The sequence below is a fragment of the Hypanus sabinus genome, chromosome 5 (genome assembly GCF_030144855.1).
Source record: "Hypanus sabinus isolate sHypSab1 chromosome 5, sHypSab1.hap1, whole genome shotgun sequence".
Taxonomy (NCBI): domain Eukaryota; kingdom Metazoa; phylum Chordata; class Chondrichthyes; order Myliobatiformes; family Dasyatidae; genus Hypanus; species Hypanus sabinus.
Genome location: NC_082710.1, coordinates 87,663,044 through 87,683,419, shown reverse-complemented (window position 1 = coordinate 87,683,419; position 20,376 = coordinate 87,663,044). Strand labels below are relative to the sequence as shown.

The window sequence follows — 20,376 nt, the reverse complement described above, 5'->3', positions numbered from 1 at the left end:
TAGCAACCTATCAAATAATGAATGTCCTAGATGTTGAGCATGTGAAGAGGATGCTTCCTGGAGTGAGTGAGTCTAGGACCAGAGGGCACAGACTCAGAATACAAGGATATCCCTTTAGATATGAGATGAGGAGAAATTTCTCAAGCACAGGGGACTTCATTGTCACAGATGGCTATGGAGGTCAAATCATTGAGTATATTTAATGCAAAGTTTGATTGGTTCTTGATTAGTAAGGACGTCAAAGGTTACAGGGAGAAGACAGGAGAATGGAGGGGTAATAAATTAGCTATGACGCAGACTCGATGTGCTGAATAGCCTAATTATGCTCCTATGTTTTAATGTCTTATGGTTGTCATGACACCATGTTACCAACAGTAGCTCTCTATACCACTAGCATGTATTACCTGCAGAAGGAGTTAGAGCAGAATATGGTCTCATGAGAGTACAGGCCTTACACAAGCTCCAGATTGTCCTTTTGCATTCTGACAAAGGCCTTTTGAATTCTCATGTGCCCGATACCAGAAATGCATGTTAATTGCATGTTGCCTTTTCATTCTCGCTCATGTGAAATGGAACTGTTTGAATCCTCAGTTCTGCTTTATACTGGATGCAGTTATCGATGTTTAAGTTGTCTTAGAATGTAGGTAGTGAGGGAGTATTCATACCCCATTTGTAGCTATCAGAATCAGAATCAGGGTTATTATCGCCGGCACGTGATGTGAAATTTGTTAACTTAGCAGCAGCAGTCCAATACAATACATAATCTAGCAGAGAGAGAAAAATAATAATAAATAAAATAAAACATAATGATAAGTAAACAAGTAACTCAATTACATTTATTGAGTAGATTTAAAAGAATGTACAAAAACAGAAATACTGCATATTAAAAATAGTGAGGTAGTGTCCAGAGGAATTGGATGGCGGGGGAGAAAGCTGTTCCTGAATCACTGAGTGTGTGCCTTCAGGCTTCTGTACCTCCTACCTGATGGTAACAGTAAGAAAAGGGCATGCCCTGGATGCTGGAGGTCCTTAATAATGGATGCAGTCTTTCTCAGACACTGCTCCCTAAAGACATCCTGGGTACATTGTAGGCTAGTGCCCAAGATGGAGCTGAGTAGATTTACAACCTTCTGCAGCTTCTTTCGGTCCTGTGCAGTAGCCCCTCCATACCAGACAGTGATGCAGCCTTTCAGAATGCTCTCCGTGGTATAACTATAGATGTTTTTGAGTGTATTTGTTCACATGCCAAATCTCCTCAAACTTCTAATAAGGTATAGTCGCTGTCATGCCTTCTTTATAATTACATCGATATGTTGGGACCAGGTTAGATCCTCAGAGATCTTGACATTGAGGAACTTGAACCTGCTCACTCTCTCCACTTCTGATTCCTCTGTGAGGATTGGAATGTGTTCCTTCGTCTTACCCTTCCTGAAGTCCACAATCAGCTCTTTCGTCTTACTGACATTGAATGCCAGGTTGTTGCTGCAGCACTACTCCACTAGTTGGCATATCTCAGTCCTTTATGCCCTTTCATCACCACCTGAGATTCTACCAACAACGGTTGTATCATCAGCAAATTTATAGATGGTATATGAGCTATGCCTAGCCACACAGTCATGTGTATACAGAGAGTAGAGCAGTGGGCTAAGCACACACCCCTGAGGAGCTCCAGTGTTAATCATCAGCAAGGAGGATATGTTATCACTAATCCACACAGACTGGGATCTTCTGGTTAGGAGGTCAAGGATCCAATTGAAGAGGGAAGTACAGAGGCCCAGGTTCTGCAACCTCTCAACCAGGATTGTGGGAATGATGGTATTAAATGCTGAGCTATAGTTGACGAACAGCATCCTGACATAGGTGTTTCTGTTATCCAGGTGGTGTAAAGCCATGTGGAGAGCCATTGAGATTGCATCTTCATTGACCTATTGTGGTGATAGGCAAATTGCAATGGGTCCAGGTCCTTGCTGAGGCAAGAGTTCAGTCTAGTCATAACCAACATCTTAAAGTATTTCATCACTGTCGATGTGAGTGCTACCGGGCAATAGTCATTAAGGCAGCCTACTTTATTCTTCTTAGGCATTGGTATGATTGGTTCCCTTTTGGAAGCAAGTGGGAACTTCTGCCCGTAACAGTGAGAGGTTAAAAATGTCTATGAATACTCCAGCTAATTGGTTGGCACAGGCTTTCAGAGCCTTACCAGGTACTCCATTGGGACCTTCTGCCTTGCGAGGGTCCATTCTCTTTAAAAGCAGTCTAAAATTGGCCTCTGAGACAGAGATCACAGAGTCCTCAGGTGCAGCAGGGGTCTTCACAGCTGTAGTTGTATTCTCCCTTTCAAAGCGTGCATAGAAGGCTTTGAGTTCATCTGGTAGTGAAGCATCGCTGCCATTCATACTGTCGGGTTTCGCTTTGTAGGAAGTAATATCTTGCAGACCCTGCCAAAGTTGTCATGCATCTGATATTGCCTTCAACCTTGTTCGAAATTGACTCTTCACCCTTTCCTCTAGGTGTTAAGATTGAAGTATCTTGTGTAGGACTAATCACACTTTCTGTATGGAAGATTGAGAGGACAGTGGATATTGTGAAGAATAAGCTGCCTTTTAGTTCACTTGTCAGCCCAATAAAGGGTCTCAGCCTGAAATATCTACTCTTTATTCTTTTCCATAGATGCTGCCTGACCTGCTGTGTTCCTCCAGCATTTTGTGTGTGTTCCTCTCCTGTAATTTTTTTCTGAGGAGACTTTGTGAGTTATTAAGTATCCACTTACTCTGAAAATAATCTGCATATCGACAGTGCAAAACATTCCAAGGTGCCTCAAGGTGTGGAACAGAGTCAGTCAACGCCTTTAAATTGGTGGTTGTTTATTTGTAAATTGGTTTATTTCTTTACATATGCTGACTTACAGTGAAAAAGTTTGGCTTACCATCCATACAGATCATTTAATGACAATATATTAACATAGTACAAGGAAAAATGATAATAAAGAACAAGATAAAGTGCTACAGTTACAGAAAAAGTGCAGTGCAGGCAGACAATAAGATGCAATACCATAACAAGGTAAATTGTGAGGTCAAGGCTTCATCAAGGGACCATTCAGAAGTCTATAACAGTGGTACAGAAATTGTCCATGAGCCTGTTGAACCATGCTTTCTTTTTCAGTCAGCCTGATGGGAGAAGGAGAAGTGAAAATGGTCAGTATGATTATATTGCCTGCTTTACCAAGGCAGCGAGAGGTATGGTCAGAATCCATGGAGTGTGATGGGCTTCTGTAGTGTACTGAGCAGTGTCCACAACTCTCTGTAGTTTCTTGCAGTCGTAAGTAGAGTAGTTACTGTACCAAGCCACACTGCATCCAGATAAGATGCTTCCTACGGTGCATAGATAGAAATGGGCCAGGGTCAAAGGGGATATGGCAAATTTCTTTAGCCTCCTGAGAAAGGATAGGCACTGCTGAGCTTCGATAGCCATGTCGCCGATGTGGTTGGAGCAGGACAGACGATTAGCTGGTAATGTTCACCCCTGGGAACTTCAGCTTTCCACTCTCTTGACCTGAGAACAATTGGCAGAGAGGGAAAATAATTAACAGGGGAATGAGACCAGTAGTTTTCACTTCAATATGCTGAGTGAGCTGCTTCTGTGTTGTTACAATTCTAGGTTTTGAAGCCAAGATTTTTAACATTTTATAAACACTCCATTGACCTTGGAAATGAGTTGGGTTCCAAGTGGTATGATATATCCCAAGTGGTGGATGCACGTTCAAAATTCCAAGGAGTTCTGCTTGCCTCCTTAAGTAATTCACCAAAAGGCAAATGGTCCAGAAACTACAGCCTATCCTAATGGAACTGATTATTGTGCAAAAGCACAGAGCATCCTATTGTAGGGTCTTGACCTGAAACATCAAAAATTCCTTACCTCTAACATATAAAATTCAACCCGCAAATTTCATCCAGCAGGATGTTGGTCGCTCGAGCATCTTGTCATCACCAGTTGGACCCATCAAAGGAATAGCCTTCTTCCTACAGAGCAAACACATGGGAGGATGGAATGGGTCCAAATACAATTAAGAAACAGGAAATTATAGGCCACACATCCTCCCACAGAATCTCAGGCAAAGCACTTCCCACCACTGGACATATTTACTGGGACTGCTGCCAAGAGAATGCAGCATCCATCATCAAGGACTTGAGCATCCAAGCCATGCTCTCTTCTCAATAATTATTCATAAATTCTAATTTTTTAAAATGTTTCCTGTAAATTCTTGTAAAAATGAATCTAAAAAGTAATCAAAATTGTAAAAAGTTTGCATATGGTTTATTTACACACACACACACATTTTGATAATAAATTTACTTTGAAGTTTGACCTTTACCCACCCTGCCATTCAACAAAATTGAAAATTGTGACAGATCGCATCTTTTGTTTGAACATTTTTTAACCTAGTCTTTCTATTTCCTTGTATTCATGATCCAATCAGAAGTATTTAATTTTCACTTTCTGTTTTAACTGAAATCATCTTTGTGTTTTCACTTTTCTCACTATAACTGAGTGAAAAAATAAAAGACCTCTTTTTCTTAGTCTGCTTATCTGCTCAGCTGCAAAGCTTCTTCAATTTCTTAAATATTTCAGTAAAATAATCTTATATTGGATCATGGTTCTTATAGCATGGATGTGCAACTCCCAGTCCCCCTCACGAGAGGCACGCAGAAGCCCAAGTACTCCGTTCTCTACCATGTCAATGTATGATATCCAGAATGTGGATAGCTCTTCATTGTTGTGACGGAGATGTTCCAGAAAGTCTGTCTAAAGGGTTATCAGCTCAGCTAAGAGTGGACTTTGCAGCAGATTGTTCAACTTCGTTTGGTTCATGTCACTGGCCATGTTGTTCTCATGGTCTAAGAATGATTTGATCATCCCACTCCTCTCGGGAACGTTAAACCACGGTGTGAACTCTGCCCATGTGAGTCTCATCAGTGCTTCATAGATGTACTTGTGGACCCTGAGAACACGACTGTAGTGTTTAACATCAAGGACTCCATTGATGGACTCCTCTGCGACAATTCCAGCCTCTGTGCATATGCCCTTCAGACCAGCATCCCGAAATCACTTTCCTAGAATGGCTAAGGAATGTCCCCATCCTGAGAAGAATGTTGGAGAAGAATGAATTCAATTAAATACCAGCAAATTCTGGAAGCAAACATCACACTGTCTGTAAAAAAGCTGAAGATAAAAAGAGGATGGCTTCTAAACACACCTCAAAATCCACAATGTTGGAGAAGTTCTCTTTGTGCTTCCAGGCAATTTCAGTGGCTTTTGCATAGAGTGCTTGATCCATGACTACCACAGTTGTTTCTTGATGAAGTTCCTTCCTGATTAGCTCTGGTTAGTTCAGGATTTCAAATACTGTGGTCAGCTCTGTGGCTGGTGAATTGATGGTTGTCAGATACCCAACAATATCTTGTGAGATTGGTTCTTGGTCCCTGGTTCTGATTTTAAAACCAGTCCAGCTTGGGATCTCTGGATCTGTTTGCCTTGCAAGTGTCCACATTAGGTTCTTCTTGCAGGCAAGAAAGCTACCACTGCTGCAATGCTATCACATATTTTCTAGTACTAGGGGTGTAAGCCTTGCCAAAAATCACTATAAGAATTATTCCCCCCAGATGGTACCAGTGGCCCAAATTTGGGATCCTGGCTCACGGACTATACTCCCTTCCCTTTCTTATATTCAGATGCATTTCTACGCAACCTGCAGAAAGATTGGCTTCTTCAACAGATGATAGTGTTAACAGAACATAATTAGTGGTGTTTATCATTATGGAAGATCTTCAGCAGGGAGTTGGATAGATTGGCGGCTGTCCTTGTGATGGATCTTCCCTTGTGCCTGTTCTTACAAGTATTTAAGGGATTCAATCCTAAAAGAGGAGCATTGACTTTTACTTTCATATCCTGCGACTGACGATGAATCTCTCTTGTTTCAGGGAGTCTACAGATCAGGTACAAACTGGATAACAATAAGGATCCCAGTATTGTCAGCATTGATGGCAGAAGTTTGGCAAATGGACAACTGCACAGTGTGAAAATTGATCGGGAAGGGAGAGACATATATGTTCAGGTAACGTGCCTACTCATTCAGTTACACTATGGAAAGTGAGAACCTAACAATATTTTCATGAAGGGTGGTGAGATTGTGGAAAAAGCTGCCAGCAAAAGTGGTAGATGCAAGTTCAATTGTAAAATTAAGGGAAGTTTGGATAAGAGTATGTCTGGGAGGGCTGTGGTCCAGGTGCAAGTCAAGGGGACCAGGAGAATAATAGTACAGCAAATGGTAAATGGGCTGAAGGATTTGTTTCTGTGTTATAGTGCTCCATGACTCTATGATTTCAGTTAAAACTAAGAAAGCAAACTGTACTTGAATTTAATTGAATTGAATCAACTTCACTTCTTACATTCTTACATCCTTCACATACATGAGGAGTGAAAATGTTTACATTACATCTCCATCTAAATGTGCAATGAGCAATCAAAGCAATTTATAATAAATAGAACAGTCAATGTAACATAGAAATACACTCAAATTAGCGAGAGTTAATCAGTCTGATGGCCTGGTGGAAGAAGCTGTCCCGGAGTCTGTTTCTCCTGGCTTTTATGCCACAGTACTGTTTCCCAGATGGGAGCAGACGAAATAGATTGTGGCTGGGATGACTTGGGTCCCCAATCATCCTTTGGGCCTTTTTTACACACCTGCCTTTGTAAATGTCCTGAATCATGAGAAGTTCACAACTACAGCTGCGCTGGGCTAAGCACAACACTCTGCAGAATCCTGCAATTAAGGGAGGTACAGTTCCCATACCCTGCAGTAATGCAGCCAGTCAGGATGCTCTCAATTGTGCCCCTGTACAAAGTTCTTAGGATTTGGGGGCCCATTCCAAACTTCCTCAACTGTCTGAGGTGAAAGAAGCACTATTGTGCCTTTTTCACCACAGCGCTGGTGTGTACAGACCACGTGAGGTCCTCATTAATGTGTATGCTAAGGAACTTAAAGCTGTTTACCCTCTTAACTTCAGATCCATTGATGTCAATAGGGGTTAGCCTGTCTGCGTTCCTCCTGTGGTCCACAACTAGCTCCTTTGTTTTTGTGACATGGAGGGAGCGGTTGTTTTCTTGACACCACTGTGTCAGAGAGATGGCATCTCCCCTGTAGGCCACCTGTAGGTCAGTAGAGAAGATGAGAGTGCAAAACAAAAAGCAAAAGAGATGGAAATTCAGTATGCCTCAATGGAATTGCATTCTGCAACCATGATACAACATGCTGTTGCTGCTGTGCATTGTGTTTAGCATCACAGAACAAGGATATACACTCTGGCCATTTTTTTTTAGGTAACCTGTACACTTGCTCATTATAATGCTGTCAATATAGCGCCAAAATACCTCTACCCCAAAAAAACTGCAAGAAAAAAGTTTTATGGTCAATTCTTGGACTTTCATACATAATGAACAACATATCAAAAGTTGAACAAAAACGGAGCACGGGAATGTAAAAGAATCTGACGTTTTATAAAATGGCCGCCAATGAAAAGAATCGGACCCATAGCTGTCTTATTTTGCTCTGTTTCACTGTTTCTAACAATGGTAGTGCCATAATTGTGGTATAAAATGTGAATGGCAACACCCACAGGGTATGTTTTATCGCCAGAACTATGAACTATTATTTCATGACGTCCCCTCCCACTCTGGTCCGCCTGTGACCGCACAGTTGATGGTTTCTGGGAAATGTCCTCTAGCTTCCACCAGAATACACCTAGTTAGCAAGGCATTTACTGCACGAGGAGTGTGAGCATCTGGGGAAATCCTTGGTACTCTTTCTCCCAATGATTGACATGAGTCCAGGGGACAAAACCTGTATCTTGTCCACCCTGGATCACCGATGCAAACTTGTGTCAAAACACAACATGCCAGCTATCATTACCTTCGCTCAACCACTGTATTGGAAGGCTTCTGAAATAGCGAATGCTGTTCCAGATGATAGCCCGATCAGAAATGTGGTGTTATTGCTTGGGAGCTTCCATACCTTCATGAATTTGTTGGGTGCCATCGGAATTTTGAGGGATGGCAGTGGACTTAAGGAGATCCTGGAGACGGTGTACGGTGAAAATGCCGTTGCACACATGATGAGCGGAAAGGTGGTGCAACAAGCATTTTGTGGGGACAAGCTGGTGGATCAGTGTCTTACATGTCAGATTGTTGCTGAAATCATGGAGGATGACCCTGGTTTTCAAGACCAAGTGGAGGAACTTGAGAGACTGTACATGCTGATGAAGACTGGCGCAAGTAACTTAGAGTCGTTGTTGAAATCAGATTGCATTCGCAGGATTGACAGAACTGTAACTCTCAAAAAGGATGAACTGGCAGGACATCCTAAACCAGCACACTGGGTCAACGACCAGCAGATGGTAAGGATTGCTAAGGCACTTACTGCAGCCGATCAAATGGGGTCATGGGAGATGCATCTCTGTGCCATCTCAGCTTGCTTGCTGATATTCGCGGCCGCTGGCCATCTGGATTAACTGAAGCTGGCTCGTCTCTATCTCCAGAAGATGTATGCATTGGAATGACAACCCCGAGGTTCATCAGAAGTTCCAGTCTGAGTTCCATGTAAACAGACACAGCAGCCAATATTGGGCTGAACTTGGCTCTGATCTTGTGATGGAACAGACACTAATGCTCTCACTAAGAGGGCAAGAGGGCCTAACGCGAAGCAGTGGGATGTAAGAGCACCAGAGAGCAGTTTGGACTATTTCTTCCACTGTCATCCTCTTACAACCTTGCCATGCAAAAACTGACCGCAAATAGTTACAACAGGTGAACAACATAAGGAGTTGTCCACCTCCAGAGTGAGTAGAGATGAGGCTGACCTTGAAAAAGTCACAGCAAAACTGGACTGTTTCACGCCACTTTCGGATGATATATCATTGCGCAACATCATCACAGGGGTTTATGCAAATGAGGATGTCAATGTACATGACCTGTTTGCAATAGGAAATGACATAGTTAGGAAGATGGAAGGATACTCTATTTTCTCGTATTCGCACAAAAGGAGTTCGAAGGTCAAGACACTATCATCCAGCAGGGCAATCGAATTTGCTGAAGACCGTACCATAGATCCAGTGTTGTTATTCCAGCGGTTCCTAGTTATGTCACAGACAGGTGATCTCTGGCTAGATGAAGTGATGAACTATGAACTCTGTCCATATCCGATGTCTTTGTTTGAAGCAAAGAACATCTTGCCAGCTGGATAAGCCACAACTGGCAGAAGCGATAAAGAACTATGTCACCTCCAAATCAAACAATGCTGTCACACAGATGGTCCCAGTGACAGATCACTATGCTCTAGATGGGGGATCACTTCTGCACCACTTAAAACGGACAGAGGGGTGCACTTATAGTTCAATTGCCGATGACAATGCCTCATTCACTGTCAAACACTATGCCAGAGCCACTGTAGTGTTTGGTGTTCATAGGGTTGGGACAAGCATAATGGATTGTACTCATTAGCATTGACGTCGAAATTTGAATGTGAACAAGGTGAACATTACAGGGGCGACAATATTTGTTAGAAAAAAGGAGGACTTCTTGTCAAATGAGGCAAACAAGCAGATAATTATCCAGCTCATCATGGAACATTTGCAACAGAGAGGCTGTGAAGTGATTCAAGCTGAAGGAGATGCTGATGTTGAGATCGCAAAAGCAGCCATCACAACGTCTGATTTCAAATCTACCACCCTCATAGGAGAAGTCACAGATCTCCTCATACTCTTGCTCTGCCATGTAGTGGTAACAAACTGCACTGAACTCTATTTCCGCTCGGACAAGGTGAAATCAAATGCCTATAATATCAAGGTCCTTGTTATTATACTCGGAGAAGCAGCGTGATGATCTATTGTTTCTCCATGTTTTTACTGGATGCGACTCAACATACAGGGTATTTGGGATCGGAAAGAAGTTAGGGTTCCAAAGAATCATCAAGAAAGGAAAGGGAATCAGAGACTGTTCGAAAGTATTCTGTTCACCAAAGCAAAGTCAGGGTGGTGTGGAAACCAATAGCTGTAGGGCAATGGTCGCGTGGTTCAAAGGAAATCAGAACAACTCCCTGGCATCTATCAGATACAATATGCTCTGCAAGAAAGTTGTGAGAGCTAAGACTTTCATCACGCCTGAAAGACTGCCACCAACCACCTCGGCCTGTAAATTTCACTCCCTGCAGGCTTCCTGCCAGGTTATGGAGTAGATGGGCTGTAGTGATGAAATGGAGCCGTCTGAGTGGGGATGGAGGGTAGAAGTGGAAAAACTTGTTCCGGCAATGACAGACAAAAGGCTTGCTCCAGAGGTACTTATTCAGATGATTCACTGCAACTGTTCAGGAGGGTGCAATACACTAAAGTGTACCTGCAGAAAGCATGGGCTGGAATGCACCAGTGCATGTGGGCATTGCCAAGATGGAAACTGTGACAGTATGACAAATGAGCCAGTGATAGAAGCGGATGATGAACAAGACTGCATCTGAGAAGCCATAAGGTAGCACATTATGTGTCATGACATCAGTAGTTGTCCCTTGGTTATGTCATTGATGACATCATGACATCAGTACAAATGCACCTTTCATTCCAGGAACTACTGTTGTTTGAAAAACATTGGTAAAAAGGGCATTCATTAAAACATCAGGTTTAAAAACTTACAATTTGATGGCTATCAGTCAGATTTTTGACGTTTCCCTGCTGGCGGCCATCTTCTTTTTGGTGTCATTTTTGGAGAATTTCACATGTCAAAATTGTCCAACTTTTGATATGTTGTTCCCCACATCGAATAGTATAATAAACAATCATAAAATGATTTTTGCAATTTTTTGGGGTTAGGTGGTATATTGACCGACCTATTAATGCAAATACCTAATCAGCCAAACTTATGGCAGCAGCTCAATGAATAAAAGCATTCAGAGCAAACATCAGAATGAGGGAGAAATGTGATCTAAGTGACTTTTACTGCGGAATGATGGTTGGTGCCAGATGGGGTGGTTTGAGTATCTCAGAAATTGCTGATCTCCTGGGATTTTCACGCACAAGTGTCTGTAGAGTTTACAGAGAATAGTGCAAAAAACAAAAATAAAAAACATCCAGGGAGCAGTAGTTCTGTGGGCAATGAGAGAAGTTGGAGGTTCAAGCTAACAATAACTCAAATAACCATATGTTTCAACAGTGGTGAACCGAAGAGTACCTCTGAACGCACAGCATGTCAAAACTTGAAGTGAATGGGCTGTAACAGTAGAAGACGACAAACATACATTCAGTGGCAACTTTTTTAGGTGCAGAAGTTACCTAATGAAGTGGCCAGTGGATGTATTCTTATACCTTTGCTGATTCCCAAGAGAGAGAAGCTAAATTCATTGGAACAATGCAGTACACGGTGAAACAAATAAGACATATTGGTGTAACAGAGAGACAATAGGAGGTGACTGAGAGGTCATCTGTTAAACAAAATCTGATGTATACTGTATGTTGTTTTTTTGGAATATCAAGGAGGACATCAGTGAAGCCTTGCCAGATATGGAATTCAAGATCTGTTTTAATAGATAAGAATAAAGGCATTGAAAAGCTATTAGTTCTTTGTTTGAGGTGCGAGAAACAAGCTTTGAACACTGCTCTAATGCCCATTATACTGCAGGCACTTAAGGCAGCAATGAAGAACCTACATCTCCGCCAGTGTTCAGGGCTCTCTTCATCATGCACGTAGCACATTTTTCATTCCTGTCAGTCATGCAAGTCCCAGGTGGAGTCTCAGGAATACCATCACACTCAGACGTAGAAGGATTCTTCATTGCTGTTTTTGTAATACCTTTGTCTTACCAGTTAGGATTGTTAGCCCTGAGCTGAATCTCCGAACCACTGTTAGTCTTACCTCTACCCTTTGACCTATTTGGCATGGGTAACCGTACCAAGAGCCAAACCCTGACTCCAGCCGTCATAGCTCTCCAGGTCATTGAGGCACGCAAGCTTCCAAAACGCGAGAGATTCTGATCCTCTTGGAGGTTTGAACAATGCAGTGGAGAATAACAATTTTATTGTTCAAGAAGGACAGACTGAGGATCATTGGATGTGAGGAGGTCTTTCCAGTGACAATCAGTAAAAAAAATGTTACAATACACTTTATAGCACAGGTTTGTTAAAAGCAAGTTGTGATTAATTAAAATTAAAACAGTAATGTTGGAAGAACTCAGCATGTCAGGCAGTACCTGTGTATAAAATTTCATTACAACTGGATGAAGGGTCATTTGAAATGTTGGCTCTGTTTCTTGCTGTACAGATGCTTCCTGATATTTCCATAACTTTTTGTTCTATTTGGGTTTGATTAACTTGACTGAATTTTCTGATCGGGTTAAAAAGTGATTCAGATAAAGATTCTTCTATTTATCCTGTGTACATTGAAGCATACAGTTAACTACATCATTTGTGTTAACTAACACAACCTAAGGATGAGATGGGGCAGCATGCAAGTGATACCATACACTCCGGTGCCACAAGCATGCACACAATGCTCAGGAAAACAACACAGAACAGAGCAAAAGAAAAGACAACAAGCAACAAAAAAATAAGCAGCAAAACAAGCCCAATTCCTTTTCCTCACCCACCCATCCATGCACATGCACAGCCCTCCAACCCCAGGGTAGGCTGCCCCCTACTACAGCCTGCCGCAGACTCGCAGGTTCACAGGTATTGGGTTTTGACTTCCCCAGTTTGTCTGGCTTCAACCTCTAGTCGTCTTTGGGGCTTTGAAATTCAGTCTCGACCCCAAGCCCCACTCCTGATGATGAATGAGAACTTTAGATGAGGACCCTGAACTCTGGTCTATATAAGATGATAAAGTTAGGAAGGGGTATCATTTGTGTGGGTTTTATGTAACGTTTGAATAAATTCACTCACCGTTAGAGCCTTGGTGACATTTAAGCACAACTGTTTAGATTAATGCCCTGGACCATTTGTTGCTGGTTTATTGCATCCCATTCCTGTTGTTGTTCACAGTTCAAAGAAATTTATTATCAAAGTACGTATATGCCACTGTGAACAACCCTGAGATTCATTTTTCTTGCAGTCATTCACAGTAGAATAAAGAAATGCAATAGAATCACTGAAAAGCTACATACAAATACTGACAGTCAACGTGCAATAGACAAACTGCAAATATAAAAAACACAATTAAAAAAAAATACTACTGAAAATATGTCCTTGAAAGTAAATCCATAGGTTGTGAAACCAGTTTAGAGTTGAGGTGAGTTTTGTTATCCACTCTGATTCAGGAGCCTGATGGTTGAAGGGTAATAATTGTCCCTAACCTGGTAGTGTGGGACCTAAGACTCCTGTGCCACCTGCCCAGTGGCAGCAGCAAGAAGAGAGCATGGCCTAAATGGTGAGGCTCCTTGATGATGGATGCTGCTTTCTTGTGGTAGAGCTTCTTATGGGCTCAATGGTGGGGAGGGACTGGGCTGTATCCATTACTTTTTTAGCTTTTCCATCCTGGGACAGGTGACTCCATGCCAGGCCATGATGCAACCCATCAGGATATTCTCTATTCTCCACTATGCATCTGTAGAAATGTATCAAGGATACATTTTAGATGACATGCTGAATCACACACACACACGCACTCAGACACAGACACATAATGTATGTCACAAAAACAAAGGAGCTGGTTGTGGACTACCGGAGGAACGGAGACAGGCTAATCCCTATTGACATAAATGGATCTGGGGCTGAGAGGGCGAACAGCTTTAAATTCATTGGCATACACATCATGAGGAACTCAGGTGATCTGTACCTACTGGCTGTGTGGTGCAAAAAAGCACAACAGTGCCACTTTCACCTCAGATGGTTGAGGAAGTTTGGTGTGGGCCCCCAAATCCTAAGAACCTTCTACAGGGGCACAATTGAGAGCATCCTGACTAGCTGCATGTCTGCCTGGTATGGGAACTGTACTTCCTTCAATCGCAGGACTCTGCAGAGAGTGGTGCGGACAGCCCAGCACATCAGCTTCTTCCACCAGGCCATCAGACTGATTAATTCATGCTGACACAACTGTATTTCTACTCTATATTGACTGTCTTTTTGTACATACTATTTATTACAAATGACTAAATTGCACATTTAGATGGAGACATAATGTAAAGGATTTCACTCCTCTTGTATGTGAAGGATACAGGTGATAAAGTCAATTCAATTCACACACACACTTACACAAACATACACACCCAGACTCACACTCTCTCTCTCACACACACACAAACACCAACTTTGCCCAAGAATCCAAGAATGGAAAAGCCGACAGGAAGTGTTAGATACAGCCCAGGACATCAAAGAAAAAGCCCTTCCCATCATTAGCACATCTACAAGGAGCGATGCCACAAGAAAGCAGCCTCCATCATCAAAGACATAGAACATAGAATCGTGCAGCAGAGTACAGGCCCTTCGGCCCACAATGTTGTGCCAATCCTCAAATCCTGCCTCCCATATAGCCCCTACCTTAAATTCCTCTATATACCTGTCTAGTAGTCTCTTAAATTTCACTAGTGTATCTGCCTCCACCACTGACTCAGGCAGTGCATTCCACGCACCAACCACTCTCTGAGTAAAAAACCTTCCTCTAATATCCCCCTTCAAATTCCCACCCCTTACCTTAAAGCCATGTCCTCTTGTATTGAGCAGTGGTGCCCTGGGGAAGAGGCACTGGCTGTCCAGTCTATCTATTCCACTTAATATCTTGTATACCTCTATCATGTCTCCTCTCATCCTCCTTCTCTCCAAAGAGTAAAGCCCTAGCTCACTTAATCTCTGATCATAATGCATACACTTTAAACCAGGCAGCATCCTGTTATATCTCCTCTGTACACTTTCCAATGCCTCCACATCCTTCTTATAGTGAGGCAGCCAGAACTGGACACAGTACTCCAAGTAAGGCCTAACCATAGTTTCACAGAGCTTCATGATTACCTCACGACTCTTAAACTCAATCCCTTAACTTATGAAAGCTAACATCCCATAAGCTTTCTTAACTACCCTATCTACCTGTGAGGCAACTTTCAGGGATCTGTCGACATGTACCCCCAGATCCCTCTGCTCCTCCACACTACCAAGTATCCTGCCATTTACTTTGTACTCTGCCTTGGAGTTAGTCCTTCTAAAGTGTACCACCTCACACTTCTCCGGGTTGAACTCCGTCTGCCACTTCTCAGCCCACTTCTGCATCCTATCAATGTCTCTCTGCAATCTTCGACAATCCTCTGCACTATCTACAACACCACCAACTGTTGTGTCATCTGCAAACTTGCCAACCGACCCTTCTACCCCCACATCCAGGTCATTAATAAAAATCACAAAAAGTAGAGGTCCCAGAACCAATCCTTGTGGGACACTACTAGTCACAACCTTTCAATCCAAATGTACTCCCTCCACCACGGCCTTCTGCTTTCTGCAGACAAGCCAGTTCTGAATCTACCTGGTCAAATTTCACTGGATCCCATGCCTTCTGACCTTCTGAATAAGCCTACAGTGTGGAACCTTATCAAATGCCTTACTAAAATCCATGTGGATCACATCCATTGCATTACCCTTATCTATATGACTGGTCACCTCCTCAAAGAAATCTATCAGGCTTGTTAGACATGATCTGCCCTTCATAAAGCCATGCTGACTGTCCCTGATCAGACCATGATTCTCTAAATGCCCATAGCTCCTACCTCTAAGAATCTTTTCCAACAGCTTTCCCACCACAGACTCAAGGCTCACTGGTCTATAATTACCCAGACTATCCCTACTACCTTTTTTGAACAAGGGGACAACGTTCACCTCCCTCCAATCCACTGGTACCATTCCTGTGGACAATGAGGACATAACGATCCTAGCCAAAGACTCAGCAATCTCTTCCCTTGCCTCGTGGAGCAGCCTGGGGAATATTCCGTCAGGCCCAGGGGACTTATCCATCTTAAAGTATTTTAACAACTCCAACACCTCCTCTCCCTTAATATCAACATGCCCCAGAACATCAATCTCACTCATTGTCCTCATTGTCATCAACTTCCCTCTCATTGGTGAATACCAAAGAGAAGTATTTATTGAGGACCTCGCTCACTTCCACAGCCTCCAGGCACATCTTCCCACTTTTATCTCTAATCGATCCTACCTTCACTCCTGTCATCCTTTTGTTCTTCACATAATTGAAGAATGCTTTGGGATTTTCCTTTACCCTACTCACCAAGGCCTTATCACACCCCCTTCTTGATTTTCTCAGCCCCTTCTTAAGCTCCTTTCTTGCTACCCTATATTCCTCAATAGACCCATCTGATCCTTGCTTCCTAAACCTCATGTATGCTGCCTTCTTCCACCTGACTAGATTTTCCACCTCACTTGTCACCCATGGTTCCCTCACCCTACCATTCTTTATCTTCCTCACCGGGACAAATTTATCCCTAACATCCTGCAAGATATCCCTAAACATTGACCACATGTCCATAGTACATTTCCCTGCAAAAACATCATCCCAATTCACACCTGCAAGTTCTAGCCTTATAGCCTCATAATTTGCCATTCCCCAATTAAAAATGTTCCTGTCCTCTCTGATTCTATCTTTTTCCATGATAATGCTAAAGGCCAGGGAGTGGTGATCACTGTCCCCCAGATGCTCACCCATTGACAGATCTGTGACCTGACCTGGTTTGTTACCTAATACTAGATCTAGTATGGCATTCCCCCTAGTTGGCCTGTCAACATACTGTGACAGGAATCTGTCCTGGACACACTTAACAAATTCTGCCCCATCTAAATCCTTGGAACTAATCAGGTGCCAATCAACATCAGGGAAGTTAAAGTCACCCATGATAACAACCCTGTTATTTTTGCACCTTTCCAAAATCTGCCTCCCAATCTGCTCCCAATCTCTGCTGTTACCAGGGGGCCTATAGAATACCCCCAGTAGAGTAACTGCTCCCTTCCTGTTCCTGACTTCCACCCATACTGACTCAAAACAGGATCCTGCTATATTACCCACCCTTTCTGTAGCTGTAATAGTATCCCTGACCAGTAATGCCACCCCTCCTCCCCTTTTCCCCCCTCTCTATACCTTTTAAAGCACTGAAATCCAGGAATATTGAGAATCCATTCCTGCCAAGTCTCTGTAATGGCCACTACATCATAATTCCATGTATATATCCAAGCTCTCAGTTCATCACCTTTGTTCCTGATGCTTCTTGCACTGAAGTATCTGCACTTTAGCCCTTCTACCTTATTACCTTTACACCCTTTATTCTGCTTCTCTTTCCTCAAAGCCTCTTTATATGGTAGATCTGACTTTACTCCATGCACTTCTTCCACTGCTCTATCGATCTGGGTCCCAACCCCCTTGAAAGTTAGTTTAAACCCTCCCGAACCATGCTAGCAAACCTACCGCAAGAATATTGCTCCCCTTCAATTTCAGGTGCAACCCATTCAATCTCTACAGGTCCCACCTTCCCCAGAAGAGATCGCAATAATCCAAAAATCTAAAACCATGCCCTCTGCATCAACTCCTTAGCCACACATTCAACTGCCATCTCCTCCAATTCTTGCCATCACTATCACATAGCACTGGCAGCAATCCTGAGAATGCCACCCTTGAGGTCCTGTTCTTCAGCCTTCTGCCTAGTTCCCGAAACTCACACTTCAGGACCTCATCCCATTTCCTGCCTATGTTGTTGGTACCAACATATATCACGACTTCTGGTTGCTTTCCCTCTTGTACCGGGATGTCGTGCACCTGGTCAGAGACATCCCCTACCCTGGCACCCGGGAGGCAACAAACCATGCAGGTGTCCTTCTCACATCCACAAAATCTCTTGTCTGCTCCCCGACTGTAGAGTTTCCAATGACGACAGCTCTCCTCTTCTCCATCCGACCCTTCTGCTCCACAGGGTCAGACTCAGTGCCAGAGTCCCTGCCACCGTGGCTCACACCTGGTCAGTCATCCCCGCCAACAGTATCCAGGATGGTATACTTATTATTCAGTAGAATGGCTACAGGGGTGCTCTGCACTACTTGTCTACTCACCTTTGCTTTTGCTTTCCCCCTCTGTGACTGTCACCGGCAGCCTATGTGCGACTACCTCCCTGTAGTTCTCATCTATGACTGCCTCATTCTCCTTTATGAGTGGAAGGTCATCCAGCTGCTGCTCCAGATTCCTCACACGGTCCTCCATATCGGCCAGTCGCATGCACTTCTGGCAGACATGATTCTGTGGGAGACAGGAGCTCCCCCAAGACTACCACATCTCACATGAGAGGCACATCACCGTCCCAGGAGGCATTGTAAAGCCTAATTGGGAGCAAGCTCGTCCTCCGCCTCTTCTCGTCAAAGCCTCTTGAGTCAAACGCTCAAAGCTCCACTCCTTCACTGGCCCGCTCACTCACCGGCCGCTCCGCTTGAGCTACCCCTCTATTTGTTTGTTTGAGCTTTTCAAACTGCTTGGTCACCTGACCTCGATTGCCCAATCTGCTGTTTTCTGCTGAGTCTGAGCTATTCAAATCTTAATTTTCTAATCAACTGCTTTCTGCTGAGCTATTCAAATCTTGATTGACTTGATTGCACAGTCTAACTGCCAAAATTGCCAGAAAATCTCAGGTCAAAGCCTCAAAGCTCCTCTCCTTCACTAGCTGCTTTCCACCTCACATTCAAGGCCATGCTTTCTTCTCAGTGCTAGCATCAGGAAGGAGGTACAGGAGCCTTAGATCCTACACTACCAGGTTTAAAAACAATTGTTACCTATTAACCTTCAGGCTCTTGAACTGACCTGAATATTTTCAATTAGCTCAATACTGAACTGTTTCCATAACCTATGAATTCACTTTCAAGGACCCTGCCAATCACATCTAGTATTATTGATTTAGTTACAGTATATGTTTTTGTATTTGCACAGATTGTCTTCTATTGCACAATTGTTGTTTTTCAGTCTTTGTATGTAGCTTTGCATTGATTCTTTTGTATTTCTTAGTTCCATTGTCAATGCCTGCAAGAAAATGAATCTCAAGATAATATTCACGTTCAATATGCTTTGCCTCACTTCTTCAGACTGGCTATCATTTAGACCCGATGAAGGGTCTCGATCTGAAACATCAGTTGTCCTTTTCCCTCCAGAGACGCTGCCTGGTCTGCTAAGCTCCTTCAGCTGTTATGTTTTTGCTATTATTATATATTGATGAAGAATTATCTGTATTGGGATAACAGCTTTTTACCATCCTTATCAGTGAATTACAGGAAGGAATCTGGAGTCATAGTTCAGGGATAAATAGCAGGAGGGAGATTAGTGGGATGAATGGACAAGAAAATCACTGAGGGTCTGAACCCTGCAGAAAGCAGAGAGTGAGGGGGAGGTAAAGATGTGATTGCTGGTAGAATAGTAAAATAAGTAAGATCCCACAGTTCTGGATATAATAACATTGGAATAAAGTAAGACCAGGCTTAGGCTTAGAGATTTTATAAAGTGTAATTAAAAAAGATGCAGTTAATTACATGCTGAAAGAATTCAAAGTACATGCCAAACTGTGTTTCAGATAGGCATAATTTAAAACAACATTTCTCTGTTTGATTTTTTATACATGCCAGAGTATTTCTTCAAATAACCCTAGCTGCACAAAAATGTAAGAATGTAGTTGTATGTAGTCTTGTGAAAATAAATGCATGAAGCTCAGATACTATTTTCCCCTCATATTAACCTTTGCCTTTTAATTTTTGTTTCTATTTTCCCTGGGCAAAAGACTGTATGTATTAACCCACTCGATGTTCATCACACCTCTATATACCAACCCTGCGCTCCAGGGAATAATTAATACAGCCTCTGGATTTGAGGAATGACTCTCCAAAGTGTCATGTACTCCTCCAGATCCTGAAGGCAATCAATATTTCTGGGTAGCATGGTAGCATGGCTATTAGTGCTTGTGATCACTGATTGGGGGTCAATTCCCACCATTGTCTGTAAGGAGGTTGTACATTCTAACACTTGATCACATGGTTTCCTCTGGGTACTCTGCATTGCTTCCACATTCTAAAGGTTAGAGTTAGTGAGTAGTGGGCATGTTACATTGCCACTGGAATTGTGGGCTGCCCCCAGCACAATGCTTGGACTGTGTTATTGAAGCAAAGTAATACATTTAACAGTAAGTTTCTAAGTACCCGTGACAAATAAAGCTTATCTTTTATCTTAACATCCTAGCCTATGCAACTTCTCCCTGTAATTCAAGTCCCCGAGTCCTGGCAACATTCAGGTAAATCTTCTTTGCACTCTTTCCTGCTCATACCCCACTCTTCCATC

At 42.9% G+C, this 20,376-nt stretch overlaps 1 protein-coding gene across 1 annotated transcript in view; it reads left to right on the top strand.

The window, feature by feature from the left end:
* LOC132394766 (contactin-associated protein-like 5) overlaps window positions 1-20,376 on the top strand; it is a 1,222,641-nt gene that overhangs the window by 1,067,188 nt on the left and 135,077 nt on the right. Inside the window, exon 20 of the mRNA XM_059971174.1 lies at window positions 5,979-6,112. Coding sequence (XP_059827157.1) covers window positions 5,979-6,112 — 134 coding nt within the window. The remainder of the gene's footprint in view (window positions 1-5,978; window positions 6,113-20,376) is intronic.